Below are 24,063 nucleotides of genomic sequence, written 5' to 3'. Positions count from 1 at the left end.
CCCCGGGACCACGCACACAATTCAGCGAAGACATCGCCGACTTCATCAGCCCGCACGCCCTCCCCTCCGCTGACTACATCCTCCTCGGGGACCTCAACTTCCACCTGGAGAACAACAACGACCGCAACACCACCACCCTGCTGGACAACCTCACAAACCTCGGACTCAAGCAGCTGGTGACCACCCCCACCCACTACGCCGGACACACACTCGACCCAGTCTTCTCATCCAGCAAGAACATCGCCTTCAGCCACGCCACCGGACTCCACTGGACGGACCACAGCTGCGTCCACTTCAGCTTCAAAAGGACCACGATCCATTACCAACAGCAACAGGTTGCACGCAGAAGCTGGAACAAGATCACAGCCGACCAGCTCGCGACTTCCCTGAGCAAGAACCCACCGACCAGCGCAACGAACCCCAGCCAAGCGGCCACCAACCTCATGAAATGGATCAGCGACTGCGCAAATGACCTCGCCCGCCTGAGGACCCCGCCTAGCAGACCCGGCAGCAAGAAAGCCCCATGGTTCACCGACGAACTCAAGAGCTCCAAGAAGGACTGCCGAGCCCTCGAGAGAACCTGGCGCAGAGACCCAACACCGGACAACATGACTGCCCTCAAGCTCGCCACCCGAAAACACCACCAACTCATCCACGCAACCAAGAAAACTGCATTCAAGGAACGACTGGACAAAAACGCACACAACAGCAAGGAACTCTTCAACATCGTCAAAGAGCTCTCCAACCCCAACGCCGGAAACAACTACATCACCCCTTCGCAAGACCTCTGCAACTCCCTCGCCTCCTACTTCCACAACAAGATCGCGGACATACACAACAGCTTCAGCACTCAACCGACACACGCCACGACCGAACCACCGCTCCCCACCACCACCCTCCGTGCCTGGACCCCGATCAGCGCCGAAGATACCGTCCGCACGATGAACTCCATCCACTCCGGATCTCCGACCGACCCGTGCCCTCACCACGTCTTCAACAAGGCCGACGCTGTCATCGCACCCCACCTGCGGGACATCATCAACACCTCCTTCGACACCGCGACTTTCCCGGAGAGCTGGAAGCACGCCGAACTCAGCGCTCTACTAAAGAAGCCATCTGCCGACCCCACCGACCTCAAGAACTACCGCCCCATCTCGCTGCTCCCGTTCCCTGCAAAAGTCATCGAGAAGACCGTCAACAAGCAGCTGGCCGCCTTCCTCAAGACAAACGGATCCATCGACCTCTCGCAGTCTGGCTTCCGAGCCAACCACAGCACCGAGACCGCCCTGATCGCAGCCACCGATGACATCCGAGCACTGCTTGACAACGGAGAAACAGCGGCCCTCATCCTCCTAGACCTTTCCGCGGCCTTCGACACTGTCTGCCACCGTACACTAGTGCAGCGACTCAGCAACGTCGGAATCCAGGAGAAGGCACTGGAATGGATCATCTCCTTCCTCGTCGGAAGGACACAGAGAGTCCGCCTCCCCCCGTTCAGATCTGAAGCCACCGAAGTCATCTGCGGCGTTCCTCAAGGGTCCTCGCTCAGTCCAACCCTCTTCAACGTCTACATGAGCCACCTCGCAGACATCGCACGCCAGCACAACCTCAACATCATCTCCTACGCTGACGATACCCAGCTGATCCTCTCCCTCACCAACGACCCCGCCACCGCCAGAGCCAACCTTCACGAAGGGATGAAAGAGGTAGCCGATTGGATGAAGAACGGTCGCCTGAAACTGAACTCGGACAAGACGGATGTCCTCATCCTGGGATCCTCACCCTCCGCCTGGGACAACTCCTGGTGGCCCCCTGCCCTAGGCAGCGCACCCCAACCAACAGACCACGCACGCAACCTGGGATTTATCCTGGACTCCTCCCTCTCCATGACCAGACAAGTCAACGCCGTCTCCTTGTCGTGCTTCAACAACCTGCGCATGCTACGTAAGATCTTCCGGTGGATCCCCACCGAGACCAGGAAGACGGTCACCCAGGCCCTCGTCACCAGCCGTCTGGACTACGGCAACTCCCTTTACGCCGGAACCACCGCCAAACTCCAGAAGAGACTCCAGCGGATCCAGAACGCCTCAGCACGACTCATCCTGGACATCCCCCCGTCACAGCCACATCTCCGGACACCTGAGAGACCTGCACTGGCTCCCGGTCAACAAGAGAATCACCTTCCGTCTCCTCACCCACGCACACAAAGCCCTACACAACCAAGGCCCAGGATACCTCAACAGCCGCCTCAACTTCTACGCTCCCAAACGCCAGCTTCGATCGACCGGCCACGCCCTCACCACCGTCCCCCGCATCCGAAGAGACACCACAGGGGGACGGTCCTTCTCCTACCTCGCCGCCAAGACATGGAATTCCCTCCCGACCCACCTCCGCCTGACCCAGGACCACCTCGCCTTCAGGAAACAACTCAAGACCTGGCTGTTCGAGCAGTAGCAGACCCCCCTCCCCTAGCGCCTTGAGACCCTCTGGGTGAGTAGTGCGCTATATAAATGCCTTGATTGATTGATTGATTGATTGATTCTAATTTCCAGATCAATATTCACACAAAAAAGTGAGGGATGAGTGTGATTCACTAAAGCAGGAGAGAACCTAATGTGAAAAGTGTAATGCTTTGGCATCTTTCTCTTCATCAACCAACTACAGTTTCAGAGTGGTGGACTTAGGAAACAGTATGTTCATGTTAGCATGTCCACAATACACTAAGACGGCCTCCTGTGGGTGGGCCACCAACATGAGCAGCACATGCCCAGGGTCATATTATTTACCCCAAAATTCACCCAGTATCAGAAAATGACACATACTAAGCTTCCATACATGGTGAAGGCAAGAGCCCACTGTTTGCGGATCTGGGCAGCCAATCCCCCCACAACAACAGAGATTAAAAGTCTTGTGCCCATGCAATAATAAACTGCTGCTACTAGGACCTGTCACTATGTAGCATAGGTCAATGGGCCATAGACAATTAGGTCAAATTGGGGTTTCCCTGAATCCTTAAAGCCCCACTAAACAGAAAAAAAAGGATGTTGCACTTGCAGAGGATAGGCTTGAGTGTTCAGTTCACCGAATGAAAACAGAGGGATAGTGACATAACTGACATGGTAGGATGGTATAGCAGTCCCAGACCATGCAGAGGATATTCATCTCATCAGTGTAGATAAACTTTTCTGATCTCGAGAGTACAATGAACAAATCAATGAAATAATGACACTCCTTAACTTCTTCAATGTCAATCTTTCATGATGATTATTCTGAGAACATTTCAAATTCTCAATAAGTTTCCACAATACATTATTTGATAATACTACAAGTACTAAAACAAGGGGGGGGGGGGTGAGTCAGCCACCATGCATTGAAAATACAGGTGAAGAAACTCCTCGCCGGCCTTGCTTATCGGCTGTTGCTCCTCCGCTTCAACAGGGTCAGCTTTCCTAAACCACCAGGACCTCGGTGGAGCACCAGCAGGTATCTGGGAGAGCGGGGCCAATGCATGCAGCTGCCTCATTCTCCAGACTCCAGTGCCAGAGACCGTGGAAGATGGCGGCCCCAGTTTCATCTCAGAGGCCACCTCAGCATTGTCTACAGCGTTGATTCTTCCTGGGGTTTGGACCCTCCACCTGCAACTTATTCATGGGGCCTGGGTGACTTGATGGGTTCCCCTGTGCCCTCACTATGGAGTCTGTTAAATGCGGCGCACCGGGACCAGGCTTGCGACTCTTCCATTGTCTGAAGGCTGCTTCCTATCATTTACAACAGCACTGATTTCCCAAACGTACTGCATCAGCCCTCACTGTGGGTGAAGACAGTTGTCAAGTACTACTGCAAGTGTGGCATGGAAAGGGAAGTATCCCATTGCAAGCAGCTGCAACTCTTTAGTTGGTAACAGTGAAAGTAGTAGCTTCCCATATTGCACTCCCTCCCAGAGCCCTGTAAAGCTACTTCTTGCTGCCATCCAAACACATGGGTGCATTGCTTTGACTTCCTATGGCCAGAAACTACACTTATCCCAGACATCATCTCATTGCCCCCACCACATGTGCCTGAGTATTTAAGGATACATCTAGAAAACAAGGGCAACCCTTCTCCAATGGAGCCAGGGCGTACAATATATAATAAGAAAACAAAGTTTCTTGTGGACAATGTAATAATAAATAATACTTTTGTAAGCACAATGGCAAATTAAACACTGAAATAGAAGGCTGTGAAAGAACCTTATTCTACAATAAACAAGACCAAATACTGTTTTGCAACAAAAATAATGACTGTAATAAAAATCATGCAGCCTGTGTTCAGTGTCCCAAGTGAAAAAGAACTAACAAAAAAAAGTAACACATTTTTACATGAAATTATGTTTCTTAACACATATCAACGACCATAGGTTATTGCACAATACTTCAAATGCCTCCTTTCAATTAGGTAGGCCAAAGAATGGCATGTTATGTACTATAGTCAATGACGTTTCAACCCATTAAAACAATATGGGGTCTCATCAGGACCATAAGAATAAGGAACACCTGATGACGCAATGGAAAACAAATGCCAAATTTGGTGATATGCACATCAAATAAGTGAGAAGGAAGGGTATACTCACATAGGACCCAGCCGGGTACCTACTGAGGGAAGGCCACAAAGGTGGTACTTGACTAGGGTGTGTTGTCAGACAGTAGACGATAATCCCTATGGTAATTGGCATGGGGATATGAGTCAAAAGGGAGACAGGAGCAGACTGGATATGGTGGCTGCCGTATAATGGAAAACATGATTGCTGTGTTGTAGGAAAGTAGGATCTTTCTTGCATAGATACCCCTACATTTTGCTTGGTGTCAATGTGTTTTGACTGTAGGTCACTGGGATACTGCTAACTAGGACACCAGTGGGAGTGATCTCTCCTCTAAATTTGCTGGTAAGTACTTTGTAGACCCCACATTTGGCATACTGGGGTGCCATTATAAGTCCATCATCTATGGCACTGAGGTACCAAGGGCATTGATACACCAGAGGCCTCCTATAGGCTGCAGCATGTATTAAGCCACCCATAGGAGCCCATGCAAACTGTGTCTGCAGAGCTGCTATTGCAGTCTGTGTAAAATGGTGCTTGCACCTTTAAGTTTGGCTATAAGGTTTCTCATATATCCTGGTCACTGCACTTTTAACCTATAAGTCAACCCGAAGGTAGGCCCTTCAGTTTGAGGGCAGCGTGCATGGTTTTAAGTGTATGGGTAGCCCTGCATGAGCAAAGATACCTCTTAAAACCCTGGACTCCATTCTCTGGACTTTGTAAGTGTGTGACAGGCATTATAAGGTATGTAGTGGACAATGGCAAGTCGAGATGTTCAACTAAATAATGGATGTCCTAAACCTGGTCGTATTTGGTATCAAACATGTTGGAGTCATGCAACTACACCAATTCCAGTGTTAGTTGCCTGAAACCATGTACTGGGGGGCTGGTTCCTTAGAAGACCCCCCTAATACCTACTGTGTATCCTTACAGGGTCTGACTGCCAGCCTGTGCTGGTTTATTGATATGTAATTAAGAGCTTTTAGCTATGCTGCCTGAAGGGAGGAGTTCTAGGTGCTCACTGTGAAGTGGACATTATTAGCTATTCTTGCTGATAAATGCTGCCAAATTGGTAATTTCTAAGTATATAAGTATAATGGTGTGGGCGTGGCTTGGAGCCCGGCAGACATGGAGGCGCCGGTGTAGAGCTCCCAGTCCGGCGCGGGTGAGTCGCGCCCAGAGTGAGACGTTTGCGCCGCTTTGCCGGGATTCCTGCGGGCGAACGTGTCCTCGCAACGTTGTGGCCCCTCTCCATGCTGCTCCGATGAATTTCATCTCCTCTCAGACGGAAGAACGCGCATCTGTGGAGTCGCGTGTGTTACGGCCGCCATTTTGTTTTTTATTTTGCGGCGCGAATGTCTCTTCAGCTTTAAAGGAGGTGATTTATATTTTCTTCAGCATTCATTTTCGACCCCTTTTTGTTTAGGAAATGCTTTTTCCTCCTCCAGCAGGGGTCCACAGCGACCTGACAGCCCAGTTTCATTTCACCTTGTCTGAGTATGAGGGGATGTAGCTACAACTGCCATTTTATGCTTTAGATCTCATTCCATTTTTATGAGGTCAGTCCTCATCATTGCCAAGTTGCGCGCTGACTATGTTGTTAATGCTGGATGAGCATGAAATACTCCTCGCCTCTGTGCCATTTATTTTTATTTATTTAAACGCTTCATTCTGTTTCTTCAAGTGATTTACCTGTCCATTCTGTGCTGGTATCGATACAGACTCTGGTTATTTAAAGACTCCTATTACATATCTTCAGCATATATTCTGTCTTTATGGACCTGCTCAGCTGTACATTTTTTTCATCCAGATTTCTCCTTTCTACGAGACATTTTCATTGTTTATATTTGCCTTCTGGTCTCTTTGCACCACAATTTGCTGGGCAGATTAAAGGGCACCCCTCTCACTGCTCCGAAACCAAGACGTACTTTCATCAAAAACTCAACTATATTTTCTGAACTCTCTAAGCTGGAGACGTCAGGGATCCTTGATATAGACCAGTGCAATACAGTTATGGAACCCTCGCAAACAGCAACAGGAAAGGCCAACGTGAAGCGTTTAAAAAAAGATCCTCCTTCACCACCCAAACTGGCCTCTCCTGTCTCGATGGAGTTAATACTTCAGGAGATAAGAGCTCTCAGACCTTTTGTTGAGGAAACTACAACCAAATTGCAGATCCTCTCATACAATTGGTCGCAACTGGACGCTAGGCTCACAACAGTGGAGCATACTGTATCATCTTTTCAGGATACCACCAAATGCGTTACCTCTTTACACTCTCAAATTTCATCCCTACAAAAGCAGGTTGAGGAGCTTGAAAATCGAAACAGGAGAAATAACTTACGCATTTATAATTTGGCAGAAGGCCTTGAAGGTACAGACCCCATTGCCTTCTTTAGATCTTTTCTTCCAAAGGTTCTCCATTTGCCAGAAGGAACTGTATTGAACATACAACGCGCTCATAGACTAGGTCACATTGCTAATATGAATTCATCTTCACAGAGGCCAAGAGGGGTCATTTTGTACTTTTTGGAGTATACTGATTTGTTAAAGGTTTTGGCAGCTGCCAGAGCTATTCAAAACATCTCTTGGTCTGGTGCTACATTATTTTTTGCACAGGATTATTCAAAAGCCACTGCATCGAGACGCAAAGCCTTCCTGGACCTGAGACCAGCTCTCCACTCCATGGGTGCCAGATACGGTCTCTTTCACCCTTGCTTGTTTAAAGTCACCTACAACGGTGCGTGGCTTGACGCCCACGGAGCATGGCGGCGTCCGCGTAGGGCTCCCGGGCTCGCCTCGTTGAAGCCGCGCTATACGCTTCTTTCGATTGAGGATTCCTGCATACATCGCCATCGGAAGGTATGCCGCCTACAATGCGGGTCTCGTTTCCTGCAAGCGCGCATTGAAACGTGCATTTTTTATGCTTCACTGGTCTCCTCACAGAAGAGCTCCGTAGCGGCCGCCATCTTTCTTTTTGCCGCGAATGGAGCTTTTAGAGGTTGCAGCTTGCCCTTGCCTGCCTTTTGCAAAGATATTCACTCGATGGAGTACTGAAAAAACTTTTAACCCATTGCTACATATCTTTAAGCTTATGTGCCTCACTTCTCTAATAAACCTACGCCGGCTATAAGCGGACCTCCCCAGCAGCCATTTCTAAGTGAATAGTTGTGAGGAATGTTTCTAAACGGCATTGCGCACTCTGTTGTCTGCAAATCTGAGTTTCGCTGATGCCCTGGCCCAATTGGCAGTCATTCCCCATATGTTTCACGTACCATTTACTCTCTTGTTGGTTGTTCAAAGGAGAATACAACTGTTTTGAGCACTTTTTTTGACACAAGTCTACTATTGTTTCGCCTTATGGTTTGGTTGATGGGCAGAACCAAGACATCCTCAAAAGTGCGGTGAACTTTTATCAAAAACTCAAAACTCTTCACAGAACTTTCCAATCTTGAAGATTCTTCATTGTCTCTGCCACGACCTCTGGAGTCTATCATGGATTCCACTTCCGCAGCTCCCGGGAGATCTGTCACCAAGCGTCTGAAAAAGGACCCCCCTTCTCCTCCTAAATCTGCCTCATCGGTCTCTTTGGAACTCTTGCTGGAGGAAATTAGAGCTCTTCGACCGTTCATGGAAGACACCAATGCTAAACTTCAAGTTCTTACGGAGAACTGGTCCCAATTAGACACTAGAGTTTCCGTGGTTGAGCAGAGTGTTACCTCACTCAAGGAATCCTGCGCTACCGTCTCACAGCTTCACACCCAAGTTTCGTCGCTTCAGCGCCAAGTGGAGGATCTTGAAAATCGCAATCGGAGGAATAACCTTCGCATTTACGGCCTGGTGGAGGGACTTGAGGGGTTGGATGCTCCCAGAAGGGCTTTTTCAAGCCCTTCTTTCCTAAGTTACTTCACTTACCAGATGGTACTGCACTCAACATTCAACGCACGCATAGACTGGGTCGCGTTACCTTCAACTCCTCGCCATCACAGAGGCCAAGAGGTGTAATCATATATTTTTTGGAGTATACAGACTTGCTAAAGGTCCTGTCAGCGGCCAAATCCATTCCAAAATTTACATGGTCCGGCTCTACTATATTTTTTGCTCAAGATTACGCTAAAGCCACTGCAAATAGGTGCAAAGCTTTCCTAAACATGAGATCTGATCTTTGATCAATGGGAGCTCGCTATGGTCTCTTTCATCCTTGTCTCTTTAAGGTCACTTACAACAATAGGACAACTACATATGAAGACCCGATAAGGCTTCGAAGTTTCATTAATTCCTGCGGGCCGACCGCCATGGACTCGATTGCCTCTTCTTCATCACTTAAAACTTAGTATTTAGATACTGTTTAATGTTTTGCACCATTTTGTAGGTCTCTGCATACATTTTTTCCTGTTCTTCAATGCTTATTTTATACAGGATGTTTTCACTAGCAAAGTTGTTTGTTGGTTTACGCTAGTTGATGCTCAGTTTTGAATTCTTGGCACATATGCTGCCTTGTCTTTCATTTGTGTTAAATGTTTCCCTTTGCTTCCGCAGGACTCTTTTTCTTCTGACGTGGTTTCTCCTTGGCTTCCCGTGTGCTCATGCTTGGACGGTCCGTCTGCCCATGGGGTCTCACCTCCCCCTCCCTCACATTTCCCTTTTGTAGGTATGTTTTTCGTCTTGTTTTTTGATCTTTGTGTTGCATTCCCTCTATTCATGTCAAATATTCTACAAATTGTATTTCTTTGCTCTTCCTCTGTCTTCAACACTTTTTCTTATCTTTTTTCCTTCTACTTTTCTCTAGCATTTGTCTTTGCTTGTACTTTTCTCGTAATGTTTGTATACTTTTCTTTTTCAGTCACAGCATTTTTCTTTTTCGTTGATGGTATACCATGTTCATTCCTTATTTTACAATGTCTCTACTGGTTTCTGTTCTATAATTACTATATTATTTTTATTTTGACGGTGACTTACATGTCTTTTCATTTTCCTTCTCGTATTTTTAATTTTTTCTTGTTTGAATTGGGTTCATCTCTTATGATTTTTGGTTTATTTGTCTTCATTAATTTATGTCATTAAAATTAATAACTTGGAATGTACGGGGTTTGAACTCTCCTATTAAGAGGCAACGAGTCTTAACTTATCTAGCCAAACTAAATGTGGACATTGCATTTTTACAGGAGACACATTTCTCTGAGGCTGAATCATTAAAGTTAAAGAGGGGTTGGGTGGGCGAGGTTTTCTTTTCTCCAGGTGACGGCAAACGTAATGGTGTAGCGATACTTTGCCACAAATCCCTCTCGCTTTCACTATTGTCTCAAGAGTCGGATGCTAGTGGTAGATGGTTAAACGTTAAGTTGTCTTTCAGGGGTGTTCCAGTCTCACTTTTAAATGTCTATGCCCCCACGTGCGGAGAACCCTCATTTTGGCCCACACTTGCCAAGCACATATCTCTCTGCATGGATGATAATTTTATCTTAGCAGGGGATTGTAACCAGGTATTTGACCCATTCATTGACAGAAATTCTAAGTTTTCCTATATACCTAATAAGTCCCATAAATCTTTTGTTTACACCATAAACCAACATAAGCTCTTTGATGCTTGGCGACTCTGTAATCCAACTACCAAAGAATTTACTTTTTACTCCCCATCTCATCATTCCCAATCAAGAATTGATTATATCTTTGTTTCCCACAATCTTTCACAAACCCTTACTCATGCTGAGATTGGTCCCATTTTGATTTCAGATCACGCCCCAGTATCCATTGGCATTGATATTTTACCCAAAATTATTGGTCCCCGGAGGTGGCGTTTTAACAATTCCCTTCTCCTAGACCCAAAATTCACAGCCTCTTTTACCGCCTTCTTCGATGAATTTTTTATGATAAATCAAAGTGATTCCATGGCTTTTTCTACGATTTGGGATGCCTTCAAGGCCTCAGCTAGAGACTTTGTAATATCCTTCGTTGCACAAAAGCGTAAAATTGCTCGTAAACAGACTTTGGACCTTCTCCAGGACATTAAGAGACTGGAGCACTCCTATTATACTTCACTTACAAATGATAGTTTAAAAGCTCTTGTCCAAGCTAAATTTCAATATAATAAAAAGTCCACAGAGGATGCCTCATTGTATCTACTAAAATCCAGCGCTAAATTTTATGGTGGCAAAAACAAAGCTGGGAGAACTTTAGCCAATTATTTGAAAGTCAAGCATAACATGTTGAACATTGAATCCATTTATGATGCACACTTAGATCTAAAGTTCAAGGATGCTGACATTCTAAACAAATTTTCTCTATTTTATAAAACATTGTATGCTTCCGAAACACAACCCACTGACCAGGCTTTATCACATTTTTTCTTCACTATTCAAAAGCCCCAAAAATGCCACTCCGGATCTGACTTCTTTGGAATCTGAGTTGACGCAGCCAGAGTTGTTGAGCGCCCTTCACTCCCTTAAGCGTGATAAGGCACCTGGACCTGATGGTTTTACAGTTGAATTTTACCTACACTTTTCCAAACTCCTACTACGGAAACTTTACTTTTTATTACACTCGTTCAGTACACTAGGACATTCCTCTGGTTTTTTCTCTGATGCTCATATTTGCCTAATCCCTAAAGAAGGTAAAGATTCTAAACATTGTAAGAATTATAGGCCCATATCTCTAGTAAACATTGATTACAAGATTTTTTCTAAGGCACTAGCCCTACGACTGGATTCTTTTTTGCCAGAATTGTTAGGGGTAGAACAATCCGGTTTCGTTAAGGGTCGCTACATAACTGATAACACACGACTTTTATTTGACGTTCTGTCCAAGTCCTCACGTTTTAAAGACTCTTACCAGCAATTGCGTTGGATGCTGAAAAAGCATTCAACATAGTTGAGTGGGCGGACCTTTTTTATACTCTTAAGTGGTTTGGCTTTGGGCCTAATTTCATATCTTTGATTTCTCTCCTCTATTCTAGACCTAGAGCGGCGGTTTGTGCTAACGGATTATTATCTTCTTTTTTTGACCTAGGAAGAGGGGTACGTCAGGGTTGTCCCCTCTCCCATTTTCTTTTTAACTTGGCTTTGGAACCATTCTTATCAAAACTGCGCCAAAATCCTAATGTGCATGGATTCCAGACGTCTCATTCTCATATTAAACTTGCGGCATATGCAGATGACATTTTGCTCTTCATGTCTCACCCGACTGACTCAGTCCCTGCTTTTTTAGCAGAAGTAAAAGCTTACTCTGATATTTCGGGGTACAAATTGAATAACGATAAATGGGAGATTCTACCTTTGACAAAGTACACATTTAAACCTGATTTTGCTACCTCTAAATTTACTTGGAGTCCCAATCATATTAAATATTTGGGTTTACATGTCACATCTTCAATTTCACATACAGTTTCATTATGTATGGATAAATGTACGCAGAAGATTTCGGATTTAACTACCAAATGGCACCCTCTTTATCTATCATGGTGGGGTTGTCTGGATACCATTAAAATGATGCTATCACCCATAATTATATATACCATCTCCAACATTCCAGTTCCTATTCCACAAAAATTCTGCAGGAAGATTAATTCTATTCTTTCTTCCTTTCTTTGGAATAATAACAAATGTCTCTGCATAGGTTGACTCGTCCCAAATCTGAGGGTGGAGTTAACTTTCCTGATTTTCCAGCATATCAGAAAGCATTCCTTCTCCGTCAGGCTTCGTTGTGGTTGCGTGATTCTAAAGATGACTGTCCTTTATGGACCACAACTGAGCGTCTCTCTCTGTCCCCCTTTACCTTCAGCGAATACCTTTCCTTTTCACGTAAACCGCAAGCCCTAGCTACTCCCATCATCAAATTTACTTCTAAACTTTTAGCACCTTTATACCCTTTTCCTCATAGTACTATTGACTCTTTTCTCAACTCCACAATTTGGCACAACAAAAATCTGCTCATTCGCAATAGACCCTTTTATTGGAAGTCATGGCATCAAAGAGGCCTAGTCTGGATTTATCAGCTCTTCTCACATTCAGATTTCTTATCTTTTTCTTCACTGAGTAGCTCCATTAATTTACCTCCTTCATTCATCCATAAATACTTCATACTCAAAAAACACCGTGTTGGACACACGTGCGCAATTCTCAATAACACATGCCGTCTCTGCTAACCCAGATCCTCCCTCACAACTACGCTCCTTATTAACAACAACACCTAAGGCTTCCACATTATATACATTTCTGCATAACATTGATAAAGTTCGACAGAAATCCAAAATCGAAGAAGTTTGGGTACACGATTTTGCAGGATCTTGGCCAGTCTCTTTATGGAACAAGTTATGGGTTAAGATCCGCAAATCTTCTAGAGCTGCAAACACAACGCAAACATTGTTTTTTGTGTATAACAGACTTTTGTTTTCGCCGAGTGCCCTAAGCAAAAATTACACTATTGTACCTGATATTTGTTGGACCTGTTCCTCATCAAATGCTGATTTATTTCACATGTTATTTTCTTGTTCTACTGTATCTGCCTTTTGGAAGCGGGTTTGGTCTCAAATCAATTTGATTTTCGGTACTACATTTCCTTTTGCCTATACACATGTTTTCTTAGGAAGCTTATCCTCTTGCTGGGAGAATGTTGCGGTCAATGTTAAAATTATCGATTTACTATTAGCAGTTGCGTTACAGCAAATCACAGCTAATTGGAAAGATTTCTCAAAAATTTCTTATAGGACATGGTGGTATGCTTTTTGCCATAATCATAGGTTGGATACTTCCTTTGTATATCCTACTCACTTGATGCCAAAAAGACTAGATCTATGGTCTCCTATTACCACCTATTTAGATGCATGTGCTAGTCACTCTTTTCAATTGCATCCGTCCCAACAAGAAGTCCCGAAGCCTCCCTAAATAACCCCAACCGTTTCGACTTCAATTGTTTTTCAAGTATTTGTATTATTGCTTCTGATGCTTTACTATTCTCAATTTTCTCACTGAACCTGATTCATCAATAATATTGTGGACTTTCTTTTGTATGATGTATATTTATTATGATGTAACCTGTTGTGACATTTTCTATTCTTATCAATAAAATCCTTTTGAACTTAAAATATAAAGTCACCTACAACAACAAAACTACTTCTTATGATGATCCTGTGCGGCTACAAAGCTTTATTAATGCACACTTGACAGATCTTATGGACTCCTCAAGACCATCCTCTTCACATGTTACTTAACTCACTTAAGTCGCAACTTTAATTTGTTAATTTGTTCTTTTTCTATTTATTGCAGGATTTATGCTGTTTTTGTATCTCTGTTGGTTCTTACATCATAGTATTATCTTAGGTGTTGCTCATTTTTATTATGAGAAACAAGCTCATATACGACTTGTTTATAATTTGAACCATAGTTAATCTGATCATCTTCTTTCTCTTTTGTTTCCACAGTCACATTTGTATTTTGGCGTGCTCCCTCCCCGGTCCGATCTAGTCCTCGCTGGATGTCCCGTCTGCTTTTTGTGCTTCCACCTACCCCTTCACTCCCTGCTCCCTTCGTGTAGGTATGTCTATCGTTTTTTTTTTTCTTGTTCTTATCTTCTGATTCCATCATTTCCAGCGTTCTTCACTTTTTCTCATTTCTCCTCTGCTTTATGTATTGCACTATATTTTCTTACCGCGCTCTTTTACCATGTATTCTCTCTAAACATCTTTTCTTGTATGACTATTCTCTTTGTTCATTTCATTATTTGTTTATCTTTTGCCTATACTTCTCGACGTTGTGAACTTATCTGTCTTCTTCCTCTCTCTTTTCTCTCTTATATAACTTATCGTTGTTTTGGCTATGCATTGGACTTTGTTGTTTCAAGGATGGATCTTTCCATTTCTGATTCTTTCACCTCTTCCTCTCTTTGCTTCATTTTCTCTATATTTTTCATTGTCCTAAACTTACTTTATTCTCTCTTCTTTTTTCTCTTTTTCTTAATAGGATGCATTGTTTTGCACTGTATTGGACTTTTGCATTGCATTGGATGGATCAAATTTTCTTCTTTTTTTACTTTAATATCCCATGTCCCTTAAATTAGTTTCATGGAACATTAGGGGTCTTAATTCTCCTATCAAGAGACAAAGAGTTTTATCACACTTGGCTAGGCTGAACGCTGATATTGTTTTCTTGCAGGAAACTCACCTTACAGATATTGAATCTTTAAAACTGAAAAGGGGCTGGGTGGGTGAGGCTTATTTTTCCCCAGGTGATGGTAAACAAAATGGGGTGGTGATATTTTGTCGTAAATCTTTACCAGTTACATTGCTGTCACAAGAATCAGATGATGAAGGGAGATGGCTCATTGTTAAACTTTCACTAAAAGGTGTTCCAGTTTCTCTTCCTAATGTGTATGCTCCTACAGGTGGGAATACTTCCTTTTGGCCTGCTATGGCAAAGCATATATCTCAATGTATTGATGATAATTTTATTTTGGCTGGAGATTGTAACCAGGTGTTTGACCCCTTTTTAGATAGATGCTCAAAAGTATCTTTCGTACCAAATAAATCACATAAATCTTTCATTCATACTATTCATCAACACAAATTGCTTGATGCTTGGCGCCTTTGTAACCCATCTACTAGAGAGTATTCCTTTCATTCCTCAGCCCATCATACCCAATCAATAATTGACTACATTTTTGTTTCCCATTATATCTCACAATCCCTCACCCATGCAGAACTTGGACCCATTCTCTTATCGGATCACGCATCGGTTTCTATTAGCTTTGACATACTCCCTAGGATTAATGCTCCTATAAGATGGCGTTTTAATAATGCACTCCTTTTAGATTCCAATTTCACGACAGCTTTTGCCTCGTTCACTACAGACTACTTTGAAAGGAATACAACAGACTCCTTAACTCCCGCAATCATATGGGATGCCTTTAAGGCATCAGTAAGAGATTTCATTTTAAATTTTGTGGCAGCGAAGCATAGAGCAGCATGTAAACTTACTAACGATCTTCTTCAACACATTAAGGCGTTAGACCATTCATATTACACATCACACTCAGAAGAATGTTTAAGGACTCTTATTAATACTAAGTTGAAGTTTAACAAAAAATCAACTGAAGATGCTTCATTTTATTTATTAAAATCCAGTGCAAAATTTTACAGAGGCAAAAATAAGGCAGGGAAAATTTTAACCAATTACTTAAAAATTCGCCAAAACAGATTGAACATTGATTCTATATTCGATGAATAGTCAGTTTTAAAATTTAAGATGCTGAAATTTTGCATGAATTTTCATTCTTTTATAAATCCTTATACTCATCCAAAACCCAACCTACGGAACATTTACTATCACAATTTTTCTCTAATATTCAAAAGCCTCAACAAACTTCTGAGGATCTTTCCCCCTTAGAAGTGGATCTTTCCTAACGTGAACTCCTAACAGCCCTTCAGAATCTTAAAAAGGATAAAGCTCCCGGCCCCGATGGATTCACTGTTGAATTTTATACTCATTTTTCTACACTTTTAATACCCAAACTACATTCACTCATACATTTCTTTTGCACTTCAAAAAATTCTTCTGGATTATTCTCCAAAGCTCATATTTGTTTGATTCCTAAAGAAGGGAAAGACTCTAAATATTGTAAAAACTATAGACCTATTTCGCTGGTCAATATTGACTATAAAATTTTCTCTAAAGCTTTAGCTATTCGTCTTGACTCTTACCTCCCAAAATTACTAGGTAAGGAACAATCTGGCTTTGTTAAAGGACGAGTTATCACAGACAACACCCGCCTCTTTCTTTATATCTTATCTAAATCTTCGCATCTTGACCATCCTTTGGCGGCAATTGCTTTGGACGCCGAAAAGGCTTTTGATAGAGTTGAGTGGAAGTATTTATTTTATACCCTTAAATGGTATGGTTTTGGCCCTAATTTTATAAATTTATTATCCCTTCTATACTCTAATCCACGTGCAGCAATTTGTGCTAATGGCTTAATTTCCTCATTTTTTGATTTAGGTAGAGGGGTGCGCCAGGGTTGTCCTCTTTCTCCTTTCCTTTTTAATTTGGCTCTAGAGCCTTTTTTATCCAAATTGCGTCAAAACCCAAATATTTATGGATTTCAAACGCCCAATGTTCATGTCAAACTCGCAGCCTATGCTGATGACATTCTCCTCTTTCTGTCTAAGCCAGAAGAATCAGTTCCAGCTTTTTTAAGGGAGGTGAATTCATACTCACTTATTTCTGGATACAAATTAAACAATGATAAATGCGAAATATTACCTCTAACAAAACATACTTTTAGTTCACATTTTCAAAACTCTCAATTTAAATGGAGTCCCAATCATATTAAATACTTAGGTTTACACTTTACACCCTCAATCTCAGAAACAGTAACTTTGTGCATGAATAAATGCCTTCAAAAGATCACAGAATTGACTTCTAAATGGCATCCCCTTTATTTGTCTTGGTGGGGTCGTTTGGATACCATAAAGATAATGTTATCGCCCATAGTATTATACACTATCTTGAATATCCCAATACCCATTACTTCCAAATTAATTAAAAAAATTAATTCAATTTTATCCTCTTTCTTATGGAATAATAAGAAATCTCGAATGTCTCTATCAAAATTAATCCGTCCTAAAACAGAGGGTGGTGTTAATTTTCCAGACTTCCAGGCTTATCATAAAGCTTTCTTACTGCGTCAGGCCTCTTCGTGGTTGCTTGACTCTGCAGATGATTGCCCTCTCTGGACTTCAATTGAGCGCCTGTTTATGTCTCCTAACTCATTTTGTGAATAGTTTTCTTTTTCGCGTAAACCACAGTCCATTTCCACTCCTGTATTAAAGTATACTTCTAAATTGCTTGATATACCTTCTCAAACTACTCTCGATTCTAAGAATTCCTTTTTAAATTCCCCAATCTGACATAACAAAGAATTATTAATCCATAATAGACCCTTTTATTGGAGGACTTGGAGAGATAGGGGTTTGCTATGGATTCATCAATTATTCTTAAATTCAGAATTCATCCTTTTTGTTCCACTTAAGCAGATATTCAACTTACCGACTTCCTTTTTACATAAATATAATATACTTAAGCAAGCTGTATAAGAAGTATATTTCCGTATCCCTGACGTGTCTACTTCCTCTAATAATTCAGAGCCCTCCTTACGACTTCATGCCCTTTTAATGACTAACCCCAAAGCCTCTACTATTTACAAATACCTACAAGGCATTAACTTTGATAGACGGAAAACAAAAAGTGAAGAGGCCTAGGAAAAAGATTTTGCGGTATGCTGGTCACTCTCACTTTTGAAAGCAATCTGGTCTAAAATCCGTAAAGCCTCTAGAACAGCAAACACCACACAAACACTATTCTTTGTTTATAACAGACTTTTACTCACACCAGCCATTTTATGTAAACGCTTTCCAGCCATCCCGGACACATGTTGGACATGCCTCTCCCCCAATGCTGACCTGTTTCATATGTTATTCATTTGTCCAAAAGTGCAAACTTTTTGGAAGCACGTATGGTCACAAATTAACTTGATATATAAAATCTCATATCCTTTTTCTGTTATTCATATTTTTTTGGGTAGCATCTCTTCTATATGGGATGGGGTTTCACTTAATGTCAAGATTATTGATTTATTATTAGCGATTGCTTTTCAACAAATTGCTGTTAATTGGAAAGACTTTTCGAAGATTTCATATAGAGCTTGATGTTACACTGTCTGTCATACTCATAGGCTGGATACTGCCTTTGTAAACCCACCCCAAAGGGCTACAAAGCGTATTGATTTGTGGTCACCTGTTACGACATTTATTGATGACAATGCCAGGTGATGTTCTTTACCAAAACCATTTCAACAGGAGGTTCCCAAACCACCCTGATTTCCCTAGTAGTTCCATAAGTTTCTTCAATACTTCTTACAGTGCATATATGTTTTATTTAATGTATATTGCTTTCTATTATGTTTTACTTCTGTATTATCCATCAATTTCCTTTGCTTGTAAATAACAAGATTGAAATGTGAGGTTGTAAGTTCTGCATTGTATACTTTGTATATTCACCTTATTTTCATTTCAATAAAACTATTTGAAACTTTAAAAAAACATAAATATAATGGTGAATTAAACCGTATCAGGAATATTGTCTAATTTTATCTTTATTAACTTTACTGCCCCAAATGAGTATATTAGTATCCCCAGTGCCTGATGGGGCCATTACTCTAATCCCTGTTGTTCGGTGCCATACTGACCCATTCTATCACTAAACTCTTAGTGCCTACTGCCTGATAGGGGCATTATTACTAGTGCCGTTGATGAGACGATTATGTCCTTATTACATATACTGGCTGAAAAGGTTAGTACTGAGTGTACCATGTGATGGAGCCTTTTATTGTCTGCTTCCTGTAGCTATTACTTTAAGACTTATAGCCAAAATATGCCTGTACTTCCCACCTTGTATCATTGAAACATTCTCTAGTATGCAGAATATGCCATTGCTTTCTTTGAAGAGTGTACATAACAACGCATGTAAAGTGAAATTTTAATCCTACCACGTTCTGACCAGAGGTATTGCATCAATCTGTTTTCAATGCATTATGTTTACAAAACTTCAAAACATGAAAAAATCCCATTGATCATCTTCCCCAACAGTGCATGATCTGGGGTACTCGCAAAATGTTCTTTCCCTCATTCCAATGCATACGCACATTGTAGTGTTAAGTGGTTGAGTTCCTTCCTCCTTTCTTTAGGTAACATATTGGGTTGCCAGCCGTGACAACCCAGTTACCTGTTAATTACACAGGTTCCGACACCAGCCAGGCCACATTCTTCGGTCAGCAGTCTTGAGGTGGAAATATCCTATTCCTTTCTATTCCCCTAACAAAGCAGTGGTGTTTCTAGAAGTAATTTCTAAGAGGGGCACACACTGAGCCACAGAACAAACTGGTGGAGCCCCCTGTAAAGGGCACTTGTAAAGAGTGTGCGGTGTGCACGTGTGCTTGTATATTGTGCCAGGCAAGGTGCAGTGTGTGTTTTTTTTCTGTGTTGCGTGGTGGCACATTGAACAGCTGCGGCGGTGGGGTCCAGGTCAAAAAGAGCTGTGGCAGAGGCCTCATCTAGCCCGACTCTAGCAACTTCACTGCCACAAGCCAGGTCATATCTTAATGTTTACTGCGCCACCCGACCTTATGGAATCTCTGGCCCAGGACCCCTAGAAACCCATTCCCGGAACCACCCACATACATAATTCTTAACAGATGTTCAAGTGACCAGTCTCTTATTCCATCCTTCCAGCTCACAGGCAGATACATTCATGTTCACTCCTTTACCCCTCTTCCGTGGAGCATCATTTGGTTGCCAAGCACAATACCACAGTAACTCATTCTACTTAAGGCTAAAACAATTTGCATGCTGGACTGCTTTAGATCTTTCTATTCCCACCTAATTCTAAATTAGGCTTGTAAAGTTTTTATCACATGCAGGTATTACTTGGCCGTAAATAACTGAATATTTCATCCTTACCATTGGTGCCCCCAAGAGCACCAGCTGCTTAGCTTCTTCTGAGAAGTTCGCTGGAACAAGCTGATAATTTTTCCAAAAGCATTTTCCCCAATAGGAGGAAGACTGTCCTTGCAGGGCAGGTAGAGGGTTACTGCACATGGCATGGTTATCCTCTTTCCTCACACCATCAGCTGGCGCCATTGTGAGGTTCTTTGGGTGAAGTCTTTCTTCGACATCGACCAAAATCCCCGCTTCCTGGGGAAAGTTAGCTCGAGGCCTCACCAAAGGGGACTGGAACCTGCAACACAGTGAACACCAGTCACTAATTATGAATGTTGCCTTTTCAGCACCATCCTTTTACTGTCAAGTATGTGCAGCTCAGCCAATTCAGTTTTTCCTTTGAACTGTGATACTTGTAATTTTTTTATCCATAACAAATCTACAATTGAAATTATTACAACGCAAGTAAAATAGCACCGTCAGACGGAGAACTTGAGAGCTACTTAACAGAGGAGAACTTCGTAATAGGGACATCAGAACTACTGTAAGGAAAGGTGGGGATTAATCAGTTGCCTGTCAGTGACGTAGCTTTCAGGGGAGGGGAGGTCCAGCCCCGAGCCACAATGTGGCCCTACCTTTCCGGCGTCAGCAATGTCCAAAACGGATCTCCTACTGGTCACTGGCGAGTCTGAAGTTTGCATGACAGGCCCGTCTCTGTCAGCAAAGAGTGACTCTGACAACATGCCAAAGGAAACTGGAGAAAAAGTTATCTACACGGACAATAAAGTTCAGTTGTCAAATGAGTTACATGTGTTTTTTAAACATCAACTATAATGTAGGTCAAATGTGCAGGTCTCTGTACTTTGTTAAAGAGGAAGTTACCTTCATCACATATCTCTGATTTCCTCTGTCGTGAGCGGGGCCCGAGTAGAGGCGAATGGAGGAGGGTGAAGAGATAACGGTACAGCCGGGGTTAGTCTCTACTATCAAAGCAGAAAACCTTCGCTGGTTTGTTTAAGCATTGACTACATGTTGGAAGAGAACTGCTGTTTGATCTGAAAAAAGTGCCGAAGATTAAACGCTTTTATAAACTTGAGAGCGTTTTATCCCTTCGAGGAGCTGTAGCTTCATGTTTTAAGATAATATTTTCTATATTTCAGTATCAGGTCTTCAGTGAATAAAATGTAAGAATTTCAAGGCTGATTTTAGTACTATTTTCTTTTCTTTAGCTGTTTTTATCCAGCAGCACCTGCTGCAATATCATTGTTTAATAAAGCGCACAAGAAAGTGCTGGGAAAGTTATGACAGCGAATGTCCGTAGCAAACAACTTGAATTGCGTGATATGCGCCATGGGTGCCCTTTGGACCCTACAAAGGTCACACAACGCTTCTTGTGTTGAATATTAAAGATTAAGTTGAACAAACACCTTTTAAAGTGAGACAAAAAAGAAGCACTATTATTCAAACTTGTCATCCCCAGTGGCGGCTGGTGACATTTGAAAGTGGTGCGGCGTAAAAGTTCTGGATGAGTGCCCGGTGGCGAGCGCAGATAGCGAGCGAGTCTGACTGTAAGAAGGGTGACTTCGGGGTTGTTCTTCCCCCAAGAACATTTTGACAAAGAAGTAGGAAATGGTGCATATACTAGCAAATTTGAGACAGCAAGGAGGTTAATAAAGCAATAATAAACATGTAGTCATGACATCAGAAAATACATTTCATATGATAATGACGTCGGTAGCTGCAGACTCAGTATTACCCCAGACCTTCATTACAGACTTTGAGATAACAATTCTGAGTGCCCCACAGATTATTTATTTATTGATATATCTTAACACATTAAATCTACAGAGGAAATACACGTCATAGTGATTTGTCGGACTGGACAGAGTGAGACAGCAAGGGATAAACATTCTAATGCTTGCATTCCTGAATGCGCCTGTGCTGGGGCCCAATTTTCTTGTTTCTATTAGTCTCCAAGAACCCACTCTGGTCGATTGAACCTTTTTACTTGCCCAATAGCGTGGAGGGAGAAAACACAATTATCAGAGAATACTTTCCGCAATTTAACATAATTAAGGACTCGAAACTCAATCTCTATTGCTCTCGGGATTTTATTATCAACAAAAACATCTGCAGATATAGGCACCTCAGTACAAGGCACAACAGGTAAATAGGCACTAACACAACTGCTACTCTACGAAGAATCCGCATTCGACTAAATATGAACAAAAGTACAAATTCTAAAAGCATGAGGTAGATAACTACCAAGCCAATGTCAATATTAAGAATCATTAAACAAAAGCATCTCTGTCCCTACTCTATGCTAGATGACATCCCTACTTAGCATTCCCTTAAGACCCAAGAAATCATGAAAAGGTGTCACAAGTGAAACTCCCTAAGAAGTCTTCACTTAGTGAGAGCTCGACCTAAAGAGTTCCTTCTAGCTCCTCGCCCACCCCTTCTCTCTGCTCTGGTCTATTCTATTCTGCTCAACCCACGGGGTGCTGTCCCTAATACAAAACCCCAAATCATAGAACACGCCCTCCGGCACACCTCCTCGACCAGGTCTTCTTCCAGTAATTTTCCATCCTGAGCTGTCCATCCTCCATCGTCCATCAGCTTGGCCTTGGGTCCCAGACACCGTCCACGCTGGGAGTTGCGATTGGCACATTCCAAAGTACTCCCATGTCTGGCTTCCCCCATAATTCAACTCTTAGACAAAGACCTTTTCTACTAACGAACCAACTGTCCTTGCACCTGCGGTGAGATCATGGGACGGAGAAATACTTCGCATCTTTTAACTTTACAATTTACTGCAGCCCAAAATCTCTAGCAGAATAAATCATTTGCGGCCTACCGCATTCAGCTAACATAAGGAAATAACAGGCCTTTCTTCTCAGCGATATATTTGCATTCGGGCCTCTACTCAGTTAAACACGCTATTAAATCACATTCTAAGCATTAGTACTTTTACTTTCACATACATGAATAGGCGACCTACATAAGTAATTTTAATCATGTCACACGTTTAACCTAATACATTTCATTGAACGAAAACTAATCATCATGCATTTTACTGAATACATCCACAATATGTTTTCCCATTTCTAACACTTCTATGTTGCGATATAGCTGATACATTTCTTAATACATTTCGCACGACACATCTAAATATACATTGATTATATGCGGGTGCCAACTAACAGTGAATATGATGCACCCCTTCAAATTTCAAACCTTTAGGCGCTACATCACCTGCACCAAACCAGTTTATGTAGACTGTAAGCCATTTATCAGGTCATAAAGACAGCACAGAGCACACAAGGCTAAGGGCTCAGGTCAGGAGTCAGAGAGGCTGGAGGGGGCGTGGCTTGGACGCCAGCAGAATGGTCGCTTGTCTCTGAGCTGTGAGGCGACACAGGAGGTTTTAACTTCCTCCTACGGAAGGCCCTTTTCATATCATGCAGAAAGGAACCGCATTGAAGATGAAATTGTCGGCATTAGTTTTCCTGGGTTAAAGCAACCTCTGCGGTAAGCGGGAAAACGCATTTTACATTTCTTGAAGCTGACGCGATTCCCTCAGGGCTCGCGTCCGCCATTTTGTTTTTTACAGCGAGGATGTTTCTCCTCAAAGATAATTAGCAACATGTCCTTTTTAGGTCTCGCCTGACCCAGCGCATGCGCTGGTCTGGTGAGAATTTCAGTGCATGTGCGCGGGCGCGCGCTTAGGAGCAGAGGCACCATATGGCAAACCTCATCATGCTCATTAAGCGTCTGCGATCACTTTCACTTTTGCCCGAGATCACTTTCGCGGCGCCCCTTTGATGTTCTCTCGCGTCGCCCCTTTGATGTTCTCTCTCGTTCAAAGAACATCAAACATCAAAGAACATGTTGTTGTGTTAATACTTTGCTGCGCCCGTTTGACTTACAATGTGCTTTCTCTTTCCACAAACTCGATGTTTGTGTTCCTTTATTTTGATATGCTTTTAGTATTACTGTCACACAC

The 24,063-nt window shown here is 42.6% G+C and overlaps 1 protein-coding gene across 1 annotated transcript in view; it reads right to left on the bottom strand.

The window, feature by feature from the left end:
• Positions 1-20,799, bottom strand: part of LOC146858424 (multidrug and toxin extrusion protein 1-like) — a 332,280-nt gene extending 311,481 nt beyond the window's left edge. The window contains exons 1-2 of the mRNA XM_085646918.1: positions 20,693-20,799; positions 20,079-20,355 (exon numbers count right to left, since the gene is read on the bottom strand). Of these exons, the coding sequence (XP_085503044.1) occupies positions 20,079-20,258 (180 nt within the window). The 5' untranslated portion in view covers positions 20,259-20,355; positions 20,693-20,799. The remainder of the gene's footprint in view (positions 1-20,078; positions 20,356-20,692) is intronic.
• Between the last annotated feature and the right edge of the window lie 3,264 nt (positions 20,800-24,063).

Source organism: Triturus cristatus, chromosome 3_2 (assembly GCF_964204655.1).
Source record: "Triturus cristatus chromosome 3_2, aTriCri1.1, whole genome shotgun sequence".
NCBI lineage: Eukaryota > Metazoa > Chordata > Amphibia > Caudata > Salamandridae > Triturus > Triturus cristatus.
This window is presented reverse-complemented; position numbering and strand designations above follow the sequence as displayed.